The 24,083-nt window shown below is 44.0% G+C and overlaps 1 protein-coding gene across 3 annotated transcripts in view; it reads left to right on the top strand.

The window, feature by feature from the left end:
• The window catches only part of ATP8A1 (ATPase phospholipid transporting 8A1), a 245,141-nt gene that overhangs the window by 22,093 nt on the left and 198,965 nt on the right, over positions 1-24,083 (top strand). For all 3 annotated transcript variants that reach the window (XM_054029714.1, XM_054029717.1, XM_054029715.1), the window contains exons 3-4: positions 5,215-5,314; positions 12,240-12,338. In XM_054029714.1, the coding sequence (XP_053885689.1) occupies positions 5,215-5,314; positions 12,240-12,338 (199 nt within the window). The remainder of the gene's footprint in view (positions 1-5,214; positions 5,315-12,239; positions 12,339-24,083) is intronic.

Genomic DNA, 24,083 nt, shown 5'->3' with positions numbered 1-24,083 from the left:
CCTTCTTTGCATTTTGTCAAATCTGCAGTGAAAGTGTTCTTAGAATGAACAACACGTGTGGGGTTATCCTCTGAGACTGCTATAACATGATTTGGCAGAATGCAGGTAAAACCATGGAGCAGGAGACGTACAATTCTCCCCCAAGGAGTTCAGTCACAAATTTAATTAACGCATTATCAGAATGGAAGCATATCCTCTGGAATAGTGGCCAAAGCATGAAGGGGCATATGAATATTTAGCATATCTGGCACGTAAATACCTTGCAATGCTGGCTATAAAAGTGCCATGCAAACATCTGTTCACACTTTCAGATGACATTGTAAATAAGAAGCGGGTAGCATTATCTCCTGTAAATGTAGACAAATTTGTTTCTCTTAGCGATTGGCCGCACAAGAAGTGGGACTGAGTGGACTTGTAGGTTCTAAAGTTTTACTTTTTTGTTGTTTTTAGGGGGCAGTTATGTAACAAAAAAAAATCTAGATTTGTAAATTGTACTTTCACGATAAAGAAATTTCACTACGGTACTTGTATGAGTATTTTTCAATTCACCTATTTCTGTTTTCATTTTTACAGTGCAAATATTCGTAATTAAAATAAAATGAGCACTGTACACTTTGTATTCTGTGGGTTTTTTTGAGTTAATTGTGTGAGTTAACTGCGATTAATTGACAGCCCTCGTTTCTTCATTTTTTTTTTTTTGTCATGTGAAAAAACTTGGCGCTCTTTTCATAAATTAGTTCAGAATACTGTGGGTTCATGCTGGGCTTTCCTTCCTGTCTGCTCTTGTGAAATAGACCCAATTTTTGTGCCTTGAACTTCTGTGTGTGAGTACTGGTAGTTCCCAAGCATATATGGAATGTGCTATGAATGTAGGCAGGAATACAGCTATCTTGTATGATGGACTGTGTGCTAGTTTTTGATAGTTTAATTTAATTCTTTGCGTCTTTGAGGTGATGTCTTGCTCTATTTTGAGGTTACAAGGCATAGAGTTCAACATTACCAGATGAATTAAGCTGTCCTTTGTTCTCTGTCTCAGTTTAACAGACATATACCTAAAATAATTCTGAGCAACTGTAAATCTTCTTTAACATTGACTATTCTCAGTTCAACTGTCAGAATTCTCCAGTGTTTCTTTACACAAAGCCTTTTGATGGTGATTGATGTCCTCAGGGTCTTCACTGTTGCTATAGATTCTGTCTGTCCAGCTTCATTTAACATTCATTAATAGTTCTGAGCCTGAAATTCAGATGTTTACATTTTAGCATTGACCCATATAGTCTGTAAATCTCAGCTGCTGAAATTTCCATCAGACTTTCCACAGAATCCTCCATCCCATTACTGCAGAATTGTGCTATAGAGTTTAAGCTTGGACTGTTATTTTTAAAAAAATCTAGCCCTCGTGATTGTAAAGATAACCTGGAAAGTGCTAACCAAATGTAAATCAGTGCAGTGCTGTCTTCCTGAGCCCTGGTCTACTCTACAGAATTACTTCAATATAACCAGGTTGCTCAAGGGTGTGAATAAGGCTGGGTGCAGGGCAGAATCTGGGCTGGATCTGTGGATGAGCAGAGCAGAAGCAAGGCTTGAGAGAGATGAGCACAGGGAGGCAAAAAGTCCACAAGCATATACGTTGAGCCGCCAACAAGCTACTGCATACAGCAAAGGGCTAGTATGGATCCCACCCCTGCCAGTCTTTCCCTGCTGGAGATAGGGTTGCCTGGCAGGCCCAAGTTGCTGCTCAGCAGGCACAGAATGCAGCACTGCATAGGCAGGCAGCACTGCCCCCCCGACTTTCTTTCTGCCCCACCCCCCTCATTCCGTGTGAGCTGAAGATTCCCCTGCCTGGTAATCATAGCACATTTCAGGGGTCTTCGACCATTAGGCCTGATTCCCATTCCAACCACTAGGCATGACCACCTACAACCCAGTCTCTAGACACACAGTGCTTGTCATTTTCCCAGAAACATGTGACTGATGTGCTTATCTCACAAAAGTCTCCCATACCTCCACTGGTGCCAAGTCTCAACTGACCCTGCCCCAGTTGCCAAAACCTAGTTTCCTTCTTCATCCCTCTCCAGGGACAACATCTGTGGTATAGGTATGAGTTATCAGTACGTAAACCTGATACACATGGAAAACTGAAAATAAGGGAACGATGTAAAATTAAATTTAATATAAAATAAATATGGTCTACTCTGTTGTATTGGACTTCCTTATAGAACTGCACACATTTTCCATATCCTGGATGTGTTATAGTGATTCTTTGTTTCTTCCGGTGCCATTGCTAAACTGAGTCCTGGTGTTGGGGTCTTTTTGCTTCCAGAAGCAGATAAACTGTTTTGTTCTTCAAGTTATTCTGATGTGAAGTTTTTTTATATACTTTTATATAGAATTTTTTATAATTTTCATTAAAAGTCTCTAGCTGAGGTTCCTTAAGGAGTGTAGCACATCATTCTTATTGTTACTATGTGCATAATGTATTATTTGTCAAAACTTTCCCAGTAGTAGACTACAGCACAATGTAGGAAATCTGTCTAGAGCAGGGGTTCTCACAACAAAATTTTTGGTGGCCTCAGAGTGAGTCCACCAGTTCTTGCTGGTGGCAGCTCTGACAAATCTGTCTCTCTGTCCCTGCCTCCCGTGGCCCTTCAGTGGGAGCCGCCCTGGGGAAGGTGGGTCGGGAACTCACTGGCTGCCTGTGGAGTCCCGGACAGGAGCAGGAGGGCTGCACAGGGCAGTGCCCCAGAAACTGAACACCACAGCTGCCTCCAGTGCTGTGCACACTGGCTCTGTGTGTCTCCAAAGGCGCAGCCCATGAGGTGACTGCACGGTGCAGGGCTCCAATACCTGTTGGCAGTGTTAGTGCAAACACCAAGGTGGCGTATCTCGCTGCCCTTGGTAACAGCTATTCAAGAGCAACAGCTGGGTGCTGCAGGGAGGGGCCACAGCTTTGTGCCCTGTCCCCATCTTTGCCCATGCTTTGGAGGCTGTTGTAGCCACACAAAAATCCACCGGGGGCTGCGTGCAGTGGCCCATGAGCGGCGGAAGCTCCCTAAAAGTGTAGGGGGGCCACCGGTGCCTGAACTGTGGCCCTACCCTCACACCACCCCTTCCCCCAAGGCCTGCCCTTGTGCTGCCCTTTCTCTTTGAGGCCTCACCCCACCCTTTCCCCTAAGGCTCTGCCCCTGCACTGCCTCCTCCCCCGGGGCCTTGCTCCTGTGCCGCCTCTCCCCCACCCCCGACCCTATTTCCCTCTTGCTCCTCTCTGCCCCTTCCCCTGTCGCTCGCTCTTATGGCCAGTAAAAAGTGGGAGGGGCATAGACCTCCCACTTTTAATAGTGATGGGGCCATGGCCCTCTGGTGCCTGCTGTTCCGGTGCCTCTGCGGTGGCCACATTGAGAAACGCTTGTCTAGACATATGCTTAACTAGCTAGACTCACTGAGGCTGGCTGTCTGGGTCAGTCTGGAATCTTTGGGAAACATGGTATTGTTTTCCAGATCTACCATGCCATCTGTTACTATACTATTGTATCTAACATGCACAGTGATTCAGCATATTATCCTTCTCCAATCAAAAGGGAATGAATGGATAGAGTGTAATGGTCCCTAAGCATAGTCTTATGAGTTACAGGAAGGTTCTGATTTTTTTTCCTCCCCAACGTGGACAATTTTTCTGAATAAAAAATTCACTGGAAAAAAAAGAAGTACTGAAAATAAAATGAAAACCCACAAAAGCTTTATGAAAGTAAATTTGCTTTTATTCACTATACAGTGAAGAAACAAATTTTCTGCAGCCTTAGCAATGAGCATAAAATCTTTCCATCTTGTAACTTAACTCTTGACAATATTTACATTTTATTTTTCAAAATTGTTTAAAATTATCAGTCTATTCAGTTGTTCATTTTTTATAACTTCCCTTCTACTTTAGGCATGTTGAGTCAGATAAGTTCATACGCTGACATTTGGTAGTCACCGTGTTTGTAACCGGTTTGCAGTATTGATCAGCTGCTTTCATGTTCATTATAATTAAAGTAAGAAACAACCACTCAATAAATGTAACAGTGTAAAGACTGAAAGATTAAAATGAATAAGACATGACATCTGTCAAATAATGGTTGGATTTCTGGTGCATAATCCATTTGTAATGTTCTGCATAGGACATAGAGCTTTGATGTACAGCAGTTAATCTATCATAAAAATCCCTTAAATATTTATCTTGAACTTTAAGAACAAACAAACAAATGTAGTCATCTTCCATAACTTAGCATTAGGACACATTTGTGTTTTGTTTTCTTACATTTTTAAAATAGTTTATTGTTAAGTGGGTGCAATCCTACAGATCTAACCAGGACTTGTAGGATAGTATACATATGAACTGATGTGAACGTTTCTCATAGCTTAGTTATTAGGAGCATTTAGGCACTGCTAAAATTGAAATAGTATTCAAATGATTGATGAGGCAACTTTTAAGTTATACACATCCCGTATTTTTCCTTTTGATAGTCTTAAAGTCCATATTTCCAGTTCAAAATGACCTGCTAGCAAAATAGCAGATAGTACAATTGTTGGGATAGTATGAAAGTACATAGATAATTTTGAAATTGTACTATATGCTTGCTCACTAGTAAAGCTGTCTGATGTTTATGAGAGACAAAGTGGGTGAGGAAATATCTTTTATTGGACCAACTTCTGTTGGTGAGAGAGACAAGCTTTCAAGCTACACAGAGCTCTTCCTCAGGACCAGTTTTGAAATGATACTGTCTGCTATTTTGCTAGCAGATAGATAATTTTGAAATGGTACTATATACCTGAAGAAGAGCTCTGTGTAATTTGAAAGCATGTTTCTCTTAGCAACAGAAGTTGGTCTAATAAAAGATATTATCTCACCCACCTTGTCTCTCTAATATCCTGGGACCAACACAGCTACAACAACGCTGCATACAATAATGATGTTTATGAGTCTACTCAAGTGCTGTGGTTTGGGAGATGGAGATCATTTAGGTTTGGAACTCCAAATGATTCTTAATGTAGGCACTGTCTGATTCATTTAACACCCTCTTTCGACTTTTATTTGAAGCAAATTTATTGTTCTTCAGAACACCTGGATTGTAAGGTACTGTCATGACATGCACTTCAAGGAATAATAAGGAAAGTGTGTGTGTAACTTGTTGGTACTATAATAATTGTACGTGGTTTTTTGTCTTTCTTTTTTAGCACTGCAAAATACAACATAATCACATTCCTGCCAAGGTTTCTTTATTCCCAGTTCAGAAGAGCTGCTAATGCATTTTTTCTTTTTATTGCATTACTTCAGGTAAGCTCAACTAAAAAAAAGTCTGAATTTCAAAACATTTAAGTGCTAATACACTCCATGGATTACTATTATAGCTATTCGAATGTTTTACAGAAATACCATGTGTCCATCTAATTAAATCATGTGATACGGCTTTAATGAATTAAGAATAAAATGTTAGTGAAATACTGGATATTTATACATCTCATTTTGCAACTGTCTTATTTATAGAAAATATTTCCTTACTTGGAATTTTTATTTCTCATTATGGCCTGAACTTAACTGATGGGCTAACAAAACTGTTCTCATTGTAGAATTCTTCCATCATGATAAATTAATATTTCAGACAAAGAAACTAATATTTTTGGTTTACCAACCTGTATTTGATCAGGACTAAGGTTCATCCTTTACAAAAAGTGCCAGAAGATCTTTGATCACAGATGGACAGGGCCTCACTTTGAAGTCTCTTCCAGAAGACTGCACTTCCATCTCTAATACTGGTCAATTAGCAGAGTGCTGATTGAGAGGAAAACATACAAACTTACTGAATCAACAACACAGCTACTTGTAGAAAGGATCTTCAGGAAGTGATCAGCCCTGATCCATCTTAGCTTAAGATCTGACACCATTGCAGTCAAAGATATTGATGCGTATCAAAACCAAGTAATTAATTTAAAATAGGTTTCAGAGAAGCAGCCGTGTTAGTCTGTATCCACAGAAAGAACAGGAGTACTTGTGGCACCTTAGAGACTAACAAATTTAGTCTCTAAGGTGCCACAAGTACTCCTGTTCTTTTAATTTAAAATAGACATTTATTTTTAAAATTTGAGATTCTCATGTTACATTTCTACATAGGTGACTCTGACATTAACTAGTACTAGTACCAATTACTATACCAAGTGCAGCAGAGTGATATTTAATTCTTCCGTTATTTAACTGTTGAACTTTGATTGCCTTAGAGAGGGGACTATTTATGTGCTTCATCCACCTGAAGTCCATCTTACTCAGAAGTGCTTTTTTTTTTAAAAAAAAGCACACAATACTTTTGAACTGCATTGCTTTAAAATATTTCACATTTGTTTAAGTTGATAAGTAAAGGCAGACCATATAGTTGGTGTGATACATTATATATGCCATACTTAATGACTGAAGTTTGAACTCTGGACAGGAATAGTGACAAAGTTACATTTATATTTAACATTTCTAAATTCACCTAAATCAGTGTTGTTGTATATTAATTAGTCAATACATACAATTAACAAAAGAGGAAAGCTCTCCTCATCTTAGTGATATTGGCTGCATTTTGTACCATAACACTAGTCACATGGCACTTATATTCACTCTCACACCTTCTGCCTCTATCATGACTGATTGTCAAATATTCAGATGAATGTGGATGACCAGAGTTATCAGTGTTTGCCATAGAACTAAGCAGCTCCTCTATCTGTAGTTCCTGTAACACACACACAATAGTTCATTGTGAACATTAGATCACCAAGCTATACTCATGCATGCACATTCGTATAGTATAGGCTATTTGCTTATCAGTTTTGTGGGTTTTTTTAGTTTTTTTGTGATCTTGCAACCAAAGGTGTTAATGAGGATGTAGGACTTGCCTTTTTCTGGTATAATGAACATTTTAAATATGAAACTTCTTAGCAGGAGAAACCTTTATTTAAAATCTGAAATTCTGTTAATTAGGAAACACTAATAAAAGAAACAAGTACAAAACATCTACTGCAATTTAAGGCCTGGTCTACACTACGACTTTAATTCGGATTTATCAGCTTTAATTCGAATTAACCCTGTAACCGTCCACACAACGACGCCATTTAATTCGATGTAAAGGGCCCTTTAAATCGATTTCTGTACTCCACCCCAACGAGCGGAGTAGCGCCAAAATCGATTTTAGCAATTCGAATTAGGGTTAGTGTGGCTGCAATTCGATGGTATTGGCCTCCGGGAGCTATCCCACAGTGCATCATTGTGACCGCTCTGGACAGCAATCCGAACTCGGATGCACTGGCCAGGTAGACAGGAAAAGCCCCGCGAACATTTGAACTTCATTTCCTGTTTGCCCAGCATGGAGAGCACAGGTGACCACAGATACCTCATCAGCACAGGTAACCATGCAGGCTGATAATCGAAAAAGAGCACCAGCATGGACCGTGAGGGAGGTACTGGATCTGATCGCTGTATGGGGAGAGGATTCAGTGCTTGCAGAACTTCGTTCTAAAAGACGAAATGCAAAAACTTTTGAAAAAATTTCCAAGGGCATGATGGAGAGAGGCCACAATAGGGACTCTGAGCAGTGCCGCGTGAAGGTCAAGGAGCTCAGACAAGCCTATCAAAAAACAAAGGAGGCAAACGGTCGCTCCGGGTCAGAGCCGCGGACATGCCGCTACTACGCCGAGCTGCATGCAATTCTAGGGGGGGCTGCCACCACTACCCCACCTTTGTTCGTGGATTCTGGGTCGGGGATAGTCTCGACGCCTGAGGATTCTGCCGATGGGGTAGAGGAGGAGGAGGAGGAGGAGGATGAGCTTGCAGAGAGCACACAGCACTCCATTCTCCCCAACAGCCAGGATCTTTTTATCACCCTGACTGAAGTACCCTCCCAAGCCTCCCAAGCCAGTACCCAAGACTCTGACCCCATGGAAGGGACCTCAGGTGAGTTTACCTTTTTAAAATATAAAACTTGTTTTAAAAGCAAACGGTTTTTAATGATTACTTTGCCTGACTTTGCATTCGCGGTCAGTTCAGCTACTGGAAAAGTCTGTAGCTACTGGAAAAGTCTGTTAACGTGTATGGGGATGGAGCGGAAATCCTCCAGGGACATCTCCATGAAGCTCTCCTGGAGGTACGCCGAAAGCCTTGCCAGAAGGTTTCTGGGCAGTGCATCCTTATTCCCTCCTCCATGGTAGGACACTTGACCACGCCATGCTTGCAGCAAGTAATCTGGTATCATTGCCTGACAAAGCCTGGCAGCGTATGGTCCCGGTGTTTGCTGGCATTCAAGCAACATCCGTTCTTTATCTTGTTGTGTAATCCTCAGGAGAGTGATATCACTCCTGGTAACCTGGTTGAAATACGGGAACTTAATTAAGGGGACAGAGGTGGCCGTTCCTACTGGGCTGTTTGCCTGTGGCGGAAAATAAATCCTTCCCTGCAGTTAGCCAAGCGCAGATGGGAAATTGGCCCTGAGTTTTTCGCGTTTGGCTAGCAGGGATCTTCCCTGTTACCAGCCACGCGGTGGGGGGAGGGTACCGTGATCATCCCAGAGAATTCATGGCGAGGGGGGGGGGGGTTAGTTTGTTTTCTGGTGCTGCTGAATGTTAACAGAAAAACCGCAGCACTCTACTTGCCTGAAGGGGCCCAGACAAGCCCCACCACACTGCCCCCCCACCCCCAACTGGCTGATTGGCCAGGCTTCTGCAGCACTCTACAAGCTATGCTTGGTATGTGGGAAAGCACGGCGCAGAAGCTTACCATTGCCGCATGCAAGCCGAATTCTGTTGCCCAGACCTGTGATCTCTAGCAGCAAAGCCACAGGCACTCAGCATTAAGAGGCAAAATGCGACCTTGCACAGAAATCACATGTGCTATGTAATGTGAACAGTGTTGGTCACCGTGAAAGAGTATAAGCATTGTTCTGCAAAATGTAGCTTTTAAAACAATTCTCTCTTTTTTCCCCTCCCTACAGCAGCTGCAAATTCCTCAAGCCTCCCTCCTCCATCCCGAAGGTTATCACAGATAAGGCGTCATAAGAAGAAGACGCGGGAGGACATGTTTTCTGAAATTATGCAATCCAGCAGGAGTGACAGAGCTCATCTGAATGAGTGGAAGGAAACAGTTTCAAAGTATAGGAAAGAAGTCAGTGAACGTGAGGAGAGGAGGGACCAACGTGAGGAGAGGAGGGACCAACGTGAGGAGAGGAGAGACGATCGAGATGAGAGATGGCGGCAGGAAGACCAGAGGATGAAGGATGCAACGCTGGGGCTGCTCCGGCGTCTGGTGGAGGTTCAGGAACGGCTGCTGGAAAACAGACTGCCGCTTCAGTCCCTGTTCCACCCTCCCCCCTCCCCATGTTCCGTATCCTCCTCACCCAGACGTGTAAGAACGCGGGGGGGGAGGCTCCGTACACCTTCCCATTCCACCCCAGTAGACAGCCCAAGCAAAAGGCTGTCATTTTTTTAACCTTTTCTTTGTGGCTTTTTCCTTCCCAGCAATCCTCCTCCCAAATACCACCCGGGTTCCCTCCCTCTTTTTCTAATCTATTAATAAAGAATAAATGATTTTTAAATGATAGTGACTTTATTTGGTTTGAAAGAAAGCTGGGGGAAGGGGCAGGGTGGGTTCCTTACAGAAAATCAGTCAGTAAAGGGGGAGGGTTTTCATGAAGGAGAAACAAACAGATATTTCACACGGTAGCCTGGCCAGCCATGAAACTGGTTTTCAAAGCTTCTCTGATGCACAGCGCTTCATGGTGTGATCTTCTAATCGCCCTGGTGTCTGGCTGCGCGTAATCAGCAGCCAGGCGATTTGCCTCAGCCTCCCACCCCGCCATAAAGGTCTCCCCCTTACTTTCACAGAGATTGTGGAGCACACAGCAAGCAGAAATAACAATGGGGAGATTTCTTTGGCTGAGGTCAGAGCGAGTCAATAATGAACGCCAGCGACCTTTTAAACGGCCAAATGCACATTCTACCACCATTCTGCACTTGCTTAGCCTGTAGTTAAACAGCTCCTGACTCCTGTCCAGGCTGCCTGTGTACGGCTTCATAAGCCATGGCATTAAGGGGTAGGCTGGGTCCCCAAGAATAACTATGGGCATTTCAACATCCCCAACGGTTATTTTCTGGTCCGGAAAGTAAGTCCCTTGCTGCAGCCCTTTAAACAGAGTAGTGTTCCTGAAGACGCGAGCGTCATGAACCCTTCCCGCCCAGCCCGCGTTGATGTTGGTGAAACGTCCCTTGTGATCCACAAGTGCTTGCAGCACCATTGAAAAGTACCCCTTGCGGTTTATGTACTCGGTGGCTTGGTGCTCCGGTGCCAAGATAGGGATATGGGTTCCGTCTATTGCCCCACCACAGTTAGGGAATCCCATTGCAGCAAAACCATCCACTATAGCCTGCACATTTCCCAGAGTCACAAACTTTCGTAGCAGCACCTGAGTGATTGCTTTGGCTACTTGCATCACAGCAGCCCCCACAGTAGATTTGCCCACTCCAAATTGATTCCCGACTGACCGGTAGCTGTCTGGCGTTGCAAGCTTCCACAGGGCTATCGCCACGCGCTTCTCAACTGTGAGGGCTGCTCTCATCTTGGTATTCTGGCGTTTCAGGGCAGGAGACAGCAAGTCACAAAGTTCCATGAAAGTGCCCTTACGCATGCGAAAGTTCCGCAGCCACTGGGAATCGTCCCAGACCTGCAACACTATGCGGTCCCACCAGTCTGTGCTTGTTTCCCTTGCCCAGAATCGGCGTTCCATGGATAGAATCTGCCCCATTAACAACATGATCTCCAAAGCACCGGGGCCTGTGGTTTCACTGAATTCTGTGTCCGTGTCCGTGTCCATGTCCTCATCATGCTTGTCGCTGCGCTGCCGCCGCCGCTGCCTCCTCGCCTCGTTTTTCTGGTCCTGGCTGAGCATAAACTCCACGAGAACGCGCGAGGTGTTTGCAATATTCATGAGTGCTGTCTTGACCTCAGCGGGCTCCATGCTTGCCGTGGTATGGAGTCTGCAGTGTTCACCCACCCAGGAAAAAAGGCGCGAAAATGGTTGTCTGCCGTCCGTTGCTTTCATGCAGGGAGGGAGGGAGGGAGGAAGTGAAGCTGTACCCAGAACCACCTGCGACGATGTTTTTTGTCCCATCAGGCACTGGGATCTTAACCCACAATCCCAATGGGCGCGGGAGACTGTGGGAACTATGGGATAGCTATGGAATTGCTACCCACAGTGCAACGGTGCAGAAATCGACGCTAGCCCCGGTACTTGGACGCACACCACCGAATTACTGTGCTAGTGTGGCCGCACTCATTTCGACTTTATACAACCTGTTTCTCAAATCCGAATTATCTAAATTCGGATTAATCCCGTAGTGTAGACATACCCTAAGACTATAAGACTATAAAATAAGAATGCAAAGAACTAGGAACACACAAGTAAAAAAATCTGATTTTGATTTTTTAATACATGATTTTTATTCCCCCCCCCCCCCCCCGAACACAGTTCTTTGTAAAATGCAGTCCTCCTTTGCACAACTTACATCTAACTCCAAAGAAAATAGTGAATAGATTCCACTGGTCATGGGGCAGTTGAACTTTAGATCCCTGTTCTTGATAACACTGAAGCATATGCATAACTTCACTCATGAGAATAATTCCTCTGAGTACTTTTAAAAATGTAACCACTCATGTGCTTTACTATACCATGTCTTTTGGGTCTGTCTGATAGCCATCAGATGGAAAACCGTCAGCACTACATTACAAAAGTATTAAACGATCTCTTATGTTAAACAAAAGAGTTTTACTGAGACACTGGAAAGCTCAGTGTCTTCCCCAGACTTGGTGTTGAAATCAGATATAGCATCAGCCCTTGTGGTGGGAAGATGGAGGGGAATGCTGCAAAATATCTCATCATAAATATATAGGAACTTATGCCTTCATTTTATAATTCAGTTGCCCAAATAGAAACATTTTTCATATTAATTACATGTTGCTTCTGATTTTATGAGAACAGGTATAAGTGTAATGAATTTGGGAGATTGAAAATAGTAAGCAATTATAGGCTCGGTAGTAAGAAAGACTAAAATGTGCAGATGAAGAAAATGGAATTGTACGTGAACCTGAATAAAGTAGCATTCTTTTGCATTACTAAGTTCTGTTTATTATCAAACTGCACTTTGACTTACAAATATAAAATACATTTTTCTTTTTTTAATAGCAAATTCCAGATGTGTCGCCAACAGGTCGTTATACAACATTGGTTCCTCTGTTGTTTATTTTAGCTGTAGCAGCAGTCAAAGAAATCATAGAAGATCTTGTAAGTATTTAATACAATTATTTCCTAAATAAATAATGTGTAATATTTATGCATCTCTAAAATTAAAAATAATTGAATATATCTACAGTCTCAAGTTACTCAGCATTTAGTGCTTGGTATGAGGCGATTCTCCTAAACCCTAGAAATATGTAAAATACCTTGCTTTAAACAACAGATGAAAACCTTGAACAACGGTGGAAATAGTTTATGAAAATATATATGATACCAGGAGGTGATATCCATGTGGTAAATTGTACAGGAGTGTGATAAATGTATTGCTATTGCATACCAGTTCATTTTATCACATGCCTATAATCTCATTACCTGCCATCAATCCATCTCCTCAGGACTTATTCTAACTTTCTAAACTGCTTCAAATAGCATTTTTGTATCATCTTTCTAGAGAAATATTTACTTCTCCCTCTAGATGTAGAATCCCTTCTCCCCAAAATTACTTCTGAAGTCTGATGGCTTTCAAGTCTAATATCTCATGTCCTTTCAGGGCTAGAAATGAGAATTTTATACGGTCATAAAGAAGAAAGCCCCAGCTTTTCTAGTATGTCCCAAACCCCTTTCTATCAATATAATTGCATCCACAGTAGGGGAGTTGCACCAGTGTAGTGAGATCTTTGCAAAATCAATGTGCAGACAAGCCCAAAATTTCTTTCAGTAGTAAAAGAAGTTGGTAGTCCCTTCCTTCTACCCCTGAGGGAAGTCTACTACCCCTGGTGGTAGTTGGAGGCTCCTATTTTCTCCCCTGTTGAGGTGAGATCAGTGTGGTTAGCATTGGGTGTGAGGTGATAAGAAACTATAGTGTAAGAGGAGCTGCAGAGTGAGCCTGGTGAGAACAGTATGTTAAGTTCCAGTCTGTCTCAATTCTTAGCGTAGGGCCATCCTAGGTCAGTACTTTAAGCCTGGACTCTTGTGGTGAGGGGAGAGAGGGAAGATCCTTCCCCATGATCCCTTTTTATTGTTTGTCTGCTACAGTACAAGAAAGCTGAAATTTACACCTTTCTTTGAGGTAGCTTCTGCATATTCCTACAAATAAGATATGTTCCCAGAGCTAAGGTTCTAAGAGGCTAAGCAATCCCAAGCAGCCTCATTTCTCTTTCCTTTCCACAGCTAGCAGCTATACATATATGGGTCTTCATTTCATACACAAAGAGTGTTTTCTTTGTCTTTGATGAAAAATGTTCTGTTAACTGGTTAGAGGAGTTATAGATCATACATGTTAGATGCATTGTTAGATAATAGTTAATACATTTTAGATAGATAACTTTGCATAGCTTTTGTGCAGTTTTGATTCCAGACAATCTCCATGCAGTTCTAGGGCGATCACCCCCGCAAAAAAGTTGGTGTATTTTATGCTGCTGTATTTTTCCACAGCCAGATACACAACCCCATAACCCTTTGATCCATCATCAGGGTAAGGTACAGTTCTGTCTAACATGGTGAAATCAAAACCCACAGTCTTTGGTGCCTGGATGGTAGCTGACAAGCTCCATCTGTGCTAGAGGCCATCTTGGTACCAGAAAAGTTCTGGCTAAGTGGGTTCACATCAGTCCCAAACTTCCTTTGGTCTGTGATCAAACTTGCATCATATGTTTGTAGTAGCTTTGGTTTTGCTCTTCTGTTGCCTCAATCATAAGATTAAGAGGAAGTAGGAGTGTTGTTGTGGACTGGAGGTCTCTGTTCTAGCTTCCTTGATCTTCCAGCAATGCTCATTCCTTAGGACTGCATCAGGTTCTCCCCACTTTGTGGATGCTGGGGTTTCTTAATGCCCAAATGCCTCCATGTTTCACATTGTGCCCATTCTTCACTAAAAGGATCCAGTAAAAGGCATCCTTCAGGTCTGGAGTATGTACATGAGTCTTTTTATTTGGAGTCTTGGTTTCAGAGGCTGTCCTTGGTGCCATCTGAGAATGGCTTTGAGGCTCACCTGGTCAGTTCATTTGACTAAGGGGTTTCATGTGCCCCATCTGGCTTCTTTTCAGGACCTTTCAGGCTCCCTGAAGTACAGCTACGCAGATTGATTTTTGTTCCCTGTATAACTTGTAGATGATGCCACCATATTGACAGGGACCTCCTCAGTTTCTTATTGTTGAGTAGCCTGTAAGAGTATTGCCTTCCCTTCAGCAAAGTTCCTAGCCTTTCTGCCTACCAGTCAGCTTCTCCCTCAGACACCTTCACATTTTCTCTTATGCAACTTCTTGTGCATAGCAAAATTCCCTTTAAAAAAATCCATAAAGCTGCAACTTTATTCTCTTTCAGATCCGTCTTTAGACTCCTATGCCATGATGCCTACAAACTTCTGCCATCTGGTAGTGGCTAGACAGGCATTGAGCTGCGATTAGTTGCACACATACAAAATGGGAAATGACTGCCTAGAAAGGACTACTGCGGAAAGGGATCTGGGGGTCATAGTGGACCACAAGCTAGATATGATTCAGCAGTGTAAAGCTGTTGCAAAAAAACTAAACATCATTCTGGGATGTATTAGCAGGAGTGTTGTAAGCAAGACAGGAGAAGTAATTCTTCTGCTCTACTCCCTACTGATTAGGCCTCAACTGGAGTAGTGTGTCCAGTTCTGGGCACCACATTTCAGGAAGGCTGTGGACAAATTGGAGAGAGTCCAGAGAAAAGCAACAAAAATGATTAAAGGTCTAGAAAACATGACCTATGAGGGAAGATTGAAAAAATTGGATTTGTTTAGTCTGGAAAAGAGAAGACTGAGAGGGGGACAGGATAACAGTTTTCAAGTATGTAAAAGGTTGTTATAAGGAGGAGGGAGACATTTTTTTTTCTTAGGCCTGGTCTACACTGCGGGTGGAGGGGTATTGATCTAAGTTATGCAACTTCAGCTATGTGAATAATGTAGCTGAAGTTGATGTACTTAGATCTACTTACCGTGGAGTCTTCACTGTGGTAAGTCGATGGCTGATGCTCTCCCGTCGACTCTGCCTGCGCCTCTCGCCCTGGTGGAGTACCGGAGTCGACGGGAGAGCGCTCGGCGGTCGATTTATCATGTCTAGACTAGACACGATAAATCAACCCCCGCTGGATCGATCACTGCCTGTCGATCCAGCAGATAATGTAGACAAGCCCTTAACCTCTGAGGATAGGAGAAGAAGCAGTGGGCTTAAATTGCAGCAAGGGACATTTAGGTTGGACATTAGGAAAAACTTCCTAACTGTCAGGGTGGTTAAGCACTGAAATAGATTGTCTAGGGAGGTTGTGGAATCTCCATCATTGGAGATTTTTAAGAGAAGGTTAGACAAACACCTGTCACGAATGGTCTAGGTAATACTTAGTCCTGCCATGAGTGCAGGGGCCTGGACTAGATGACCTCTCAAGGTCCCTTCCAGTCCTATGAATCTATGATTAATGCTTACTGTGAAAATGTGCTCATTTTACTATCATCTCTTTCCATCACCTTTTCTTTCCTCGCCCCTCTCTGTTTTTTATGCCCCTGTTGCATTTGCCATAGATATATATTATCAGGTTTCTCCCCAAGAAATGGGAGAAAGAATCAGAAGACATCACTGCTGAAGATCACATGCTTTCTAAACTGTCTTCCATACTTCATACAATGTGTCAGATGTCTATGTAAGAACTGTGGCATCTGGTAGCAGAGGACATTGGCTATTTCCATGTTCTGTATGGCATCAGAGTGTTTTTCTTTAATATAGGAAACAATTGACACTGAACTGTTACTCCAGAAGTGGAGAAGATTTCCTCTGTAGTTAAAGGATAACAATCTATTATTTGAGTAATTGTCCACACCAATTCCACTCTTGGTGTATACAAGATTAGATTCTTTTTTAATAGCCTGCACCCTTCACACCTTCTCTACTATCATAGGTAAGGACATATGGAGCTGGATGCCTGCATCCCTCACTCAGTTCCTTCCTACTGCTCCTGGAGCAAGATGGAACACAAGCAGTGTTTGTGCTTCGTGCGTCATAGCTTGTCGTACACACTTCAATAACTTATTTAGCTTTAAGTTTTTATTTCTTACATTTTATTTTTCCCTCTGTTTTTGTTGGGGAAAAAAGGAAGAAAAAACCTCACCTAAGACCTTCCCTCCTCTATACAGGTTGGTACTCCTACATCATTGGGGATTCCAAATCTCCTGGCTTCAAGACCTGTCTGTTGTTTTGATTCCACCATGGTCATTAACAGTGACACACCAGATGTGGAGAATCTAAATGAATTCTTTGCATCGGTCTTCACTGCAAAGGATGTGAGGGAGATTCTCATACCTGAGCCATTCTTTTTAGATGACAAATCTGAGGAACTGTCCCAGACCGAGGTGTTAGTAAAGGAGGTTTTGGAACAAATTGATAAATTAAGCAAAAAGTTACTAGAACCAGATGCTATTTCACCCAAGAGTTCTGAAGGAACTCAGATAGGAGATTGCAGAATTACTAGTGACTGGAGGATACCTAATGTTAATCAAGATTTAAAAAAAAAAAAAAAAAAAAAGGCTCCAGAAGCTATCTTGGCAATTACAGGCTGGTAACTTTAGTACCAGGCAAATTTGTTGAAACTATAGTAAAGAAGAGAATGATCAGACTCATAGATGAACACAATATGTCTGGGAAGAGTCAACACAGCTTTTGTAAAGAGAAATCCTGCCTCACCAATCTATTAGAATTCTTTGTGGGGGTCAACAAACACGTGGACAAGAGTGATCTTGTAGATGCAGCGTACTGAACTTTCAGAAAGCCTCTGATGAGGTCTCTCCCCAAAGGCTCTTAGGTAAAGTACACAGTCATGGGATAGGAGGGAGGGTCCTCTCATTGATCAATAACTGGTTAACAGATGGGAAACAAAGGGTAGAAATAAATGGCCAGTTTGCACTGTGGAGAGAGGTAAATAGCGGGGTCCAACAAGGATCTCTATTGAGACCAGTCCTTTTCAACATATCCATAAATGATATGGAAAAGGGGGTAAACAGAGAGGTAACAAAGTTTGCAAAAGTTACAAAATTATTCAAGATAGTTAAGTCCAAAGTTGACTGCAAAGAGTTATGAAGGGATCTCACAAAGCTGGGTGACTGGGCAACATTCATGTTGCCCAAATGCAATGTAATGCACATAGGGAAAAATAATCCCAACTATACATACAGAATGATGGGGTTTAAATTAGCTGTTACCTCTCAAGAAAGAGATCTTGAAGTTGTCGTGGACAGCTCTCTGAAAACATCTGCTCAATGTGCAGTGGCATTCAAAAAAGCTAAGAGAATGTTAGGAACTATTAGGAAAGGGATAGATAATAAGACAGAAAATATCATAATGCCACTACATAAATCGATGGGACACTCACACCTTGAATACTTTGTGCATTCTGGTTGCCCTATCTAAAACAATATATAATAGAAGAAGAAAAGGTACAGAGAAGGTCAAAAAAATTATTAGGGCTATGGAACAGCTTCCAAGTGAAGAGAGATTAAAAATAATGGGACTGTTGAGCTTAGAAAAGAGATGATTAAGGGGGGGATATGATAGAGGTCTAGAAAATCATGAATGGTATGGAGAAAGTGAATAAAGTAGTATTATTTCCCCCTTCACTTAACATAAGAACCAGGGGAACTAATAGGGAGCAGGTTTGAAACAAACATAAGGAGGTACTTCTTCATACAATGTACATTCAATTGGGAAACTCATTATCCGGGGATGTTGTGAAGGCCAAAGCATAACTTCATTAAAAAGAGAATTAGATAAGTTCATAGAGGAGAGGTCTGTCAATGGCTATTAGCCAAGATGATCAGAGATCTAACCCCAGAAGCTGGGACTGGAAGACATGGGATGGATCACTTGATAATTGTCCTGTCGTGTTCATTCCCTCTGAAGCATCTGGCACTGGTCACTGTCAGAAGGCAGGATACTATTCTAGATGGACTATTGTTATGACCCTGTGCGGCCATTCTTATTTGCCTGGAAGAGAATCATGCAACAGAGCGTTGATCAATATGCTGCTCCTTGTCTAAAGGACCCTCAAGAACAAGGAGGTGAGGCTAAAATTATTCTTAAAGAAGAACTCTATGCAGCCCCAACATATGGTCCCAAGAAGCCTTGGAAAGATCAGCCGTCTTGATCTTGGCTTTGGCAGTGGCTAACTGTGGTACTCTTGTCTCTCATATGTCCGCTTCACAAAAGATGCATTGTTTTTCTGGAATGAGGGGAAAAAGGAGCACTGCTCTGGTCAGGACTCCAGACACAAATCACCCATCCCTGACTCCAAGTAAGAGACTTAGATCTTCTCCTCAGGCTTCCTGTGCTAGGACATGCAGTCTAGAGCTCCTCTTCTGATGCCTCTGCACCAAAGGGCACAGATGGCTCCTTCATTCCAAAGGACCATGCTGAGTTTGGCACTGTGTTGGTACCAGCTGCTCCAGTGTCATCCCTTGCACTGAGACCCTTGGCAACTACCACCTTGCCTCTGTATCAAACACTTCCTTAGCATCGATTCCCCATTCTGATACCAGACATCTCGGATCTGGAGATCTCAGCACTGAAGCCTTTTAGGCTACGTCTACACTACACACTAGTGTTGGTGGCATATAATGTACATGTAGCTACATGCTACAATGAAAATCAGGTGCATCCACACTGTGGTGTGTAGCTACACATATCCATATCGGTCAGTGGGAAAGGCTTCAGCAGCTCCCCACTACCTGAGACTTTCCCTTAAGTGGGGAAGGGCTCCAGCTTTACGCAGTCTTTCCCTGCAGCAGGGAAGGGCTCCAGCTGCAGACAGCTGCCTCGGAATCTCTCCCTGCTGCCTTCCCCCTTCCAGAGCCTTTCCTCACTTCTGGGGTCTTTTCCTGCAGGAAGAAAGGCTCCAGCAGCAAGGAAGCAGTGGAACACTACACTGCTAAAAATATCAGTGTAGACAGGGAGGCATGGCATGGGTGAGTAGAGAGCTGTGCTTTATGTTCTACACTGCTATTTATTCTTGCTTGGGGGCCACACAGATATGTACGCTACATGCTGCTGAAGAAAGCATGAAATTTAGAGGTAACCTTTCTGTTGGCTTGGAGTTTCGTGTCCTAGATTGCTTGGGAGATGTGATTCTGACCCAGCCATTTCCTTCAGCTTCATTCCATTGTGTACCACATCGACCCAGGGCTGACCCTCCTCTGGAGGAGACCTATTCTTATTTGTCCTCCTTACCCAACAGCATTGGGGGTTCTTCATTTGGGTGACCCAGGGACAGTTTCTGCCTTAGCTGGGATTGAGATGGGCAATCTGGGACTCTCCCTAAAGCGATTCAGACTCTGTATCAGCTTGATTAGGCTACACCTAGCGGCCGTTTCATTAAAACACCCATTGGTGCAGAATTACACTGTATTTGCTTGTCTTGTGGTAACAACATCTCGAAAGAGCCTCTCCCATGTTTTTTCCCTCAGTCAAGGAGCCTCTCGCTCTGCTTGGTCCTAACTGGTCTCATGGGGTTGTTGTAATTGGGGCCTAGAAGGCCTACCTGAGTTGTGAGTCTAACTGTGGGAAAGTGGGTGGAAACTTGTAAAATAGTTTAATCACCTGTAATAACAAATGTTAGCAAATGTTGATGGGGAAAAGATAACAGAAGTCCAACTCCGACAGCTACATAATTTTTGTTTATAAAAATTAGTAAAAGAGAAAAACAAACTGAGTTAGTCTAAACAAAAGAGCCTTAATAATATAATTTAAGGACTGTGTTCATGCCATACCTAGTAAATAAGGAAAGCATGGGACTGGAAGTTAATGGACTAAACTTGGTATGTGGGGAATTAGACCTGATTGATTAACAAAATAATGAAAGTATGGACTATTCCACCCACCATTCCTCTTTTGTGGCTCTTACAAAGCACTTTTTGGGGATGGAGACTGGCTAATTGACTGGGAATTGCTGGAGGAGCAGGAAGGCATCAGACCTCTGTCTCATCCTGCTCTGCTCCAGGGACTTTTCCTTTGCCAGAGGATCCCAAAGGTCACTGCATCATCGAGAAGTCCAGGCCTTAACACACCAACGGGGACACCTGGTCATAACTGCCACACCATCAGAGACTCCAGTCAGGGACACACAATATCTTGCTTTGTCACTCTTTCCATTATGTGTTCCTTTCTGCCCCACTATTTTTCTTCGTGTTCTCTCTCTCTCTCTCCCTCTTTTTTGGCTTTCTGTCTGATCTGATTCTAAGGTTGGCTGTACCACATAGCACCACCACCATGAGTTGAGACAGCCCATCCAGCTCTACCCAGCTCTGCCCAGCCTAAGAGGGACCAATAAAGAAGAGGGACTAGACCAACCAGATTACGTTCCATGATCCAGAGCACTGCTGTAGTGGTTGACCTGCCCACCCAGAGCATCTGTCTATGACTGTCCTGCCTCCTGTAATCTCAAGAACATCAGCAAAAGCTGTATTTTCTCCACCTTTGCTATCCTCTGTCTTCTTCCACTCACGCCTGTCTCTTCCTGCAAGAGAAGTAACCAGTTTCATATCTTGGAAATGAGCCACAAAACTAATCCATCCCTGCTAAGAAGTGTTTTCCAACTCAAATAAGGGACTCCAGCTGATAGCAAAGTCCCATTTTAAAAGAGGATATGTATTGGTTAAGTTTCTCATATAATTATTTAATTTTAGTTTTAAACTGCTTCATAAATTTTTGTAGTTTTTTCCTTTCTTTTCCATATTTTAGTTAAATTTCTAAACTTTGGGAAGAGTTTCTTAGTGTGGTTGCCATGAAACTAACAAACCGAGGTCTCTATATAACAAACCCCGAACCTTGTTTAATGATGGACAATTTCAGAGTCATGCTAACACCTTTGACTCTTTGGGCCCATGTGTTCCATCTACATTTTACAGTAGGGCCTCCAATGAACCCGTGGTAACCTCTTTCCTATATCATCTCTCCATAAAGGCAGCATTCTTGGTAACTATCACCTCGCCTGGAAGAATCAGTGCCTCCTTACACCATATTCTGTAAAGACAAAATCACACTTAGGCATCATCCTAAATTCTTGCTTGCCTAAGGTGGTTTTGGATTTTCATTTTAACCAATCCATATGCCAGCTAGTTTTCTTCCTGAGACATCACTCTACTGCAGCCAAAATGAAACTACACACCTTGGACGTGATGAGAGCTTTATATTTTTATCTGGACAGAGCAAAACCATTTAGAACATCCCACAGATAGTTCATACCTTTCGCAGAAGGAGTTAGGAGCCTGTTTTCACCCAGAGATTATCCAAGTGGTTTTCAGACTGGATCAGGACTTGCTATCAGGGGGCAAATAAGATCCCTAAGGTCCTATTTGGCTAGGGTGCACACAGTCTCCAGAGCTTCCCTTTCAAATGTTTCAATACCTGACATATGGAGAGTAGCTTCAATCAACATATTCGCCTCTCACTACTCTCAGGTCCAGCATCCAGATCAGATGCCACATTTGGCAGGGCTGACATAAATTCACTATTCAAGTAAGGACTTCTCTCACTCCTTCTGTTGAAAGAACTGCTAGTTAGTTGTTAAAAGTGGAATTGGTGTGGACATCACTCGAAGAAAGAATCATTACCTACACTACAGTAACTGTGGTTCTTCTTTGAGTGCTTGTTCATGTCTATTCCAATCAGGTGTGTGCGCATGCACGGTAGCTGGAAGATTTTTCCGCTAGTAGCATCTGTTGGGTCGGTCTGGGCGCCCCCTGGAGTCGTGCCTTCATGGTGCTCAATATAGAGCTCTGCCGACCAGCCACCTCCTCAGTTCCTTCTTACTGCCAGCGACAGTAGGCTGGAACTTCCCGTAACCCTTGCTTTAGCAAGCATGTTCAACTCCAGTTGTTGGGGGTCTCTACCCCCTTCCAGCTCCCTGGAGCTGCGGTATGCGAGTTCGATGCCAAGAAAGGACTCGTCCCAGGACACTCGGCCCCAGCACGGCACCTCCCAAGGTCCAGCGGAGAGCAGGCACTGGTCTCACTCGCTGGTGCCTCAGAAGAAAAAGAAGCCGGACAGTCGTTCACCTCCGGCTAAATCTAAGGAAGTGAGACCCCAGGCGGGCCACAGCTCGAGATCCCCCATTAGAGCCGCATCGATCCCTGCCCAGGCGAGGTAGTTTAGTTCGGGCCCCCCACGTTCGGGCCCCCCCCCATGGGCCAGCAACTGCTGCTTCCTTCAACGCCGGAAGCTTTTGAAGTTCCTCGGGAGCTGCTGCACCTTACAGCACCGTTCTCGCTCCCTAGGAGGGAGGAACCTCTGATGCTGGCGGGCCCATCCCACCCCCAGGTGCAGTCAAGAGGGAAGCCGGCAGTGATCTCCAGGCATTCCTCCTCTCCATGTCCTTCGGCACTGGCCCACTCGGACAGAGAGCCTAGTCGCTCCCCAAGCTCTCGATGCACCAAAGCTCGGCTCCTCCGTGGTCTTCAGTCTTGGAGACCTCAGAGTCAGAGTCTGACTCCTATCACTGAGAGGAGTAGGAGCCAATGATTGAGGTCAAGGAGAAACAGGCAAGAGCTCTAGGCGTGGCCACCGCAGTGGCAGAATCCACCAAAGTGGCCATTCTGGACCCCCTCGGCCTTTCAGCAGAGCCAGGGAGGGATCCAAGGGCACTGCTCTGCAGTGTCTTCGGTGACCTCAGCCACATTCGTCCCGCCATCAATTGTGCAGCTCACCGTGGCACCTACTCACACGCGGCACCTTCACCGGCACTGGCCTCGACACTGATGACTCTTTAGACCTTGGCGCCGACAGCATTTTTGGCACTGATGACAACCTTGGCACCGACAGTGGCACAGACAACGGCCCTGCCATCTTCGTCGGCTCAGGCAACTGGTTTGGCACCGGTGGCACCATCAGTGTCTCCAATGCCTGTATCAACACCGAGTTTGGCATTGACAGCCCAGGTGCCAATGGGCACTCCATTGGCACTGTCGTTTTCCTGAGTGTCATGGGACCCCTTGGGAGCTGATGGCAGGGAGCAGCCGCTGCTTATAGGGGCTTCCTCCTCCTCTCCGGACGAGGCATAGGACAGTCATAATCCTGGCACTTGAATTAGCAGGGTGTTACAACAGTTGCTGCAAAGGGTTGCTCAGGGTCTGGGTATTAAGGCTGAGGAGGTGGTCAAGGAGGCTGATCCCATGGTGGATATCCTCATCCCCTCAGGACCTTCTCATGTTGCCCTACCACTTACTAAGACTATTGTGGCAAGACCCCAGCTTCCTTGCCACCCACTGTCAAGTGCAACGAGAGGCATTATTTCGTGCCCTCCAAGGGGTACGAACATTTGTACTCCCACCCACCTCCCGACTCTCTTGTTGTGGACACTGCTAATCAGCATGAGCGTGGCCCTCCCCTAAAAATAGGGAGGCTAAGTGACTCGACCTTGTTGGGAGAAAGGTCTACTCTACAGGGGGTCTTCAGCTCCGTATTTTGAACCAGCAGGCCATCGTCAGCAGGTACTCTTATAACACCTGCGTGGCGATTGTCAAATTTATGGAGCTCCTCCCTTCAGACTCCTGAGCCTATTCTCGGCCTTGGTGGAGGAGACAAGGCTAGTCTCCTGGGCTTCCCTCCAGGCCAGGTTCGACAGTGCTGATGCCACCACTAGGATCATGGCTACTGGGGTCTAGGGGCTCCCTTATGAGGTCCAACAGACCATTCAGGACCTCCCATTTGAGGGTGTGACTCTTTTCTCTGAAAAGACAGACAAGAGGCTGCATAGCCTGAAAACTCTGAAAACTCACAAGCCACCCTCAGGTCTTTGGGC

The sequence above is a fragment of the Malaclemys terrapin genome, chromosome 5, assembly GCF_027887155.1.
Source record: "Malaclemys terrapin pileata isolate rMalTer1 chromosome 5, rMalTer1.hap1, whole genome shotgun sequence".
In the NCBI taxonomy this organism is placed as follows: domain Eukaryota; kingdom Metazoa; phylum Chordata; order Testudines; family Emydidae; genus Malaclemys; species Malaclemys terrapin.
This window is presented reverse-complemented; position numbering and strand designations above follow the sequence as displayed.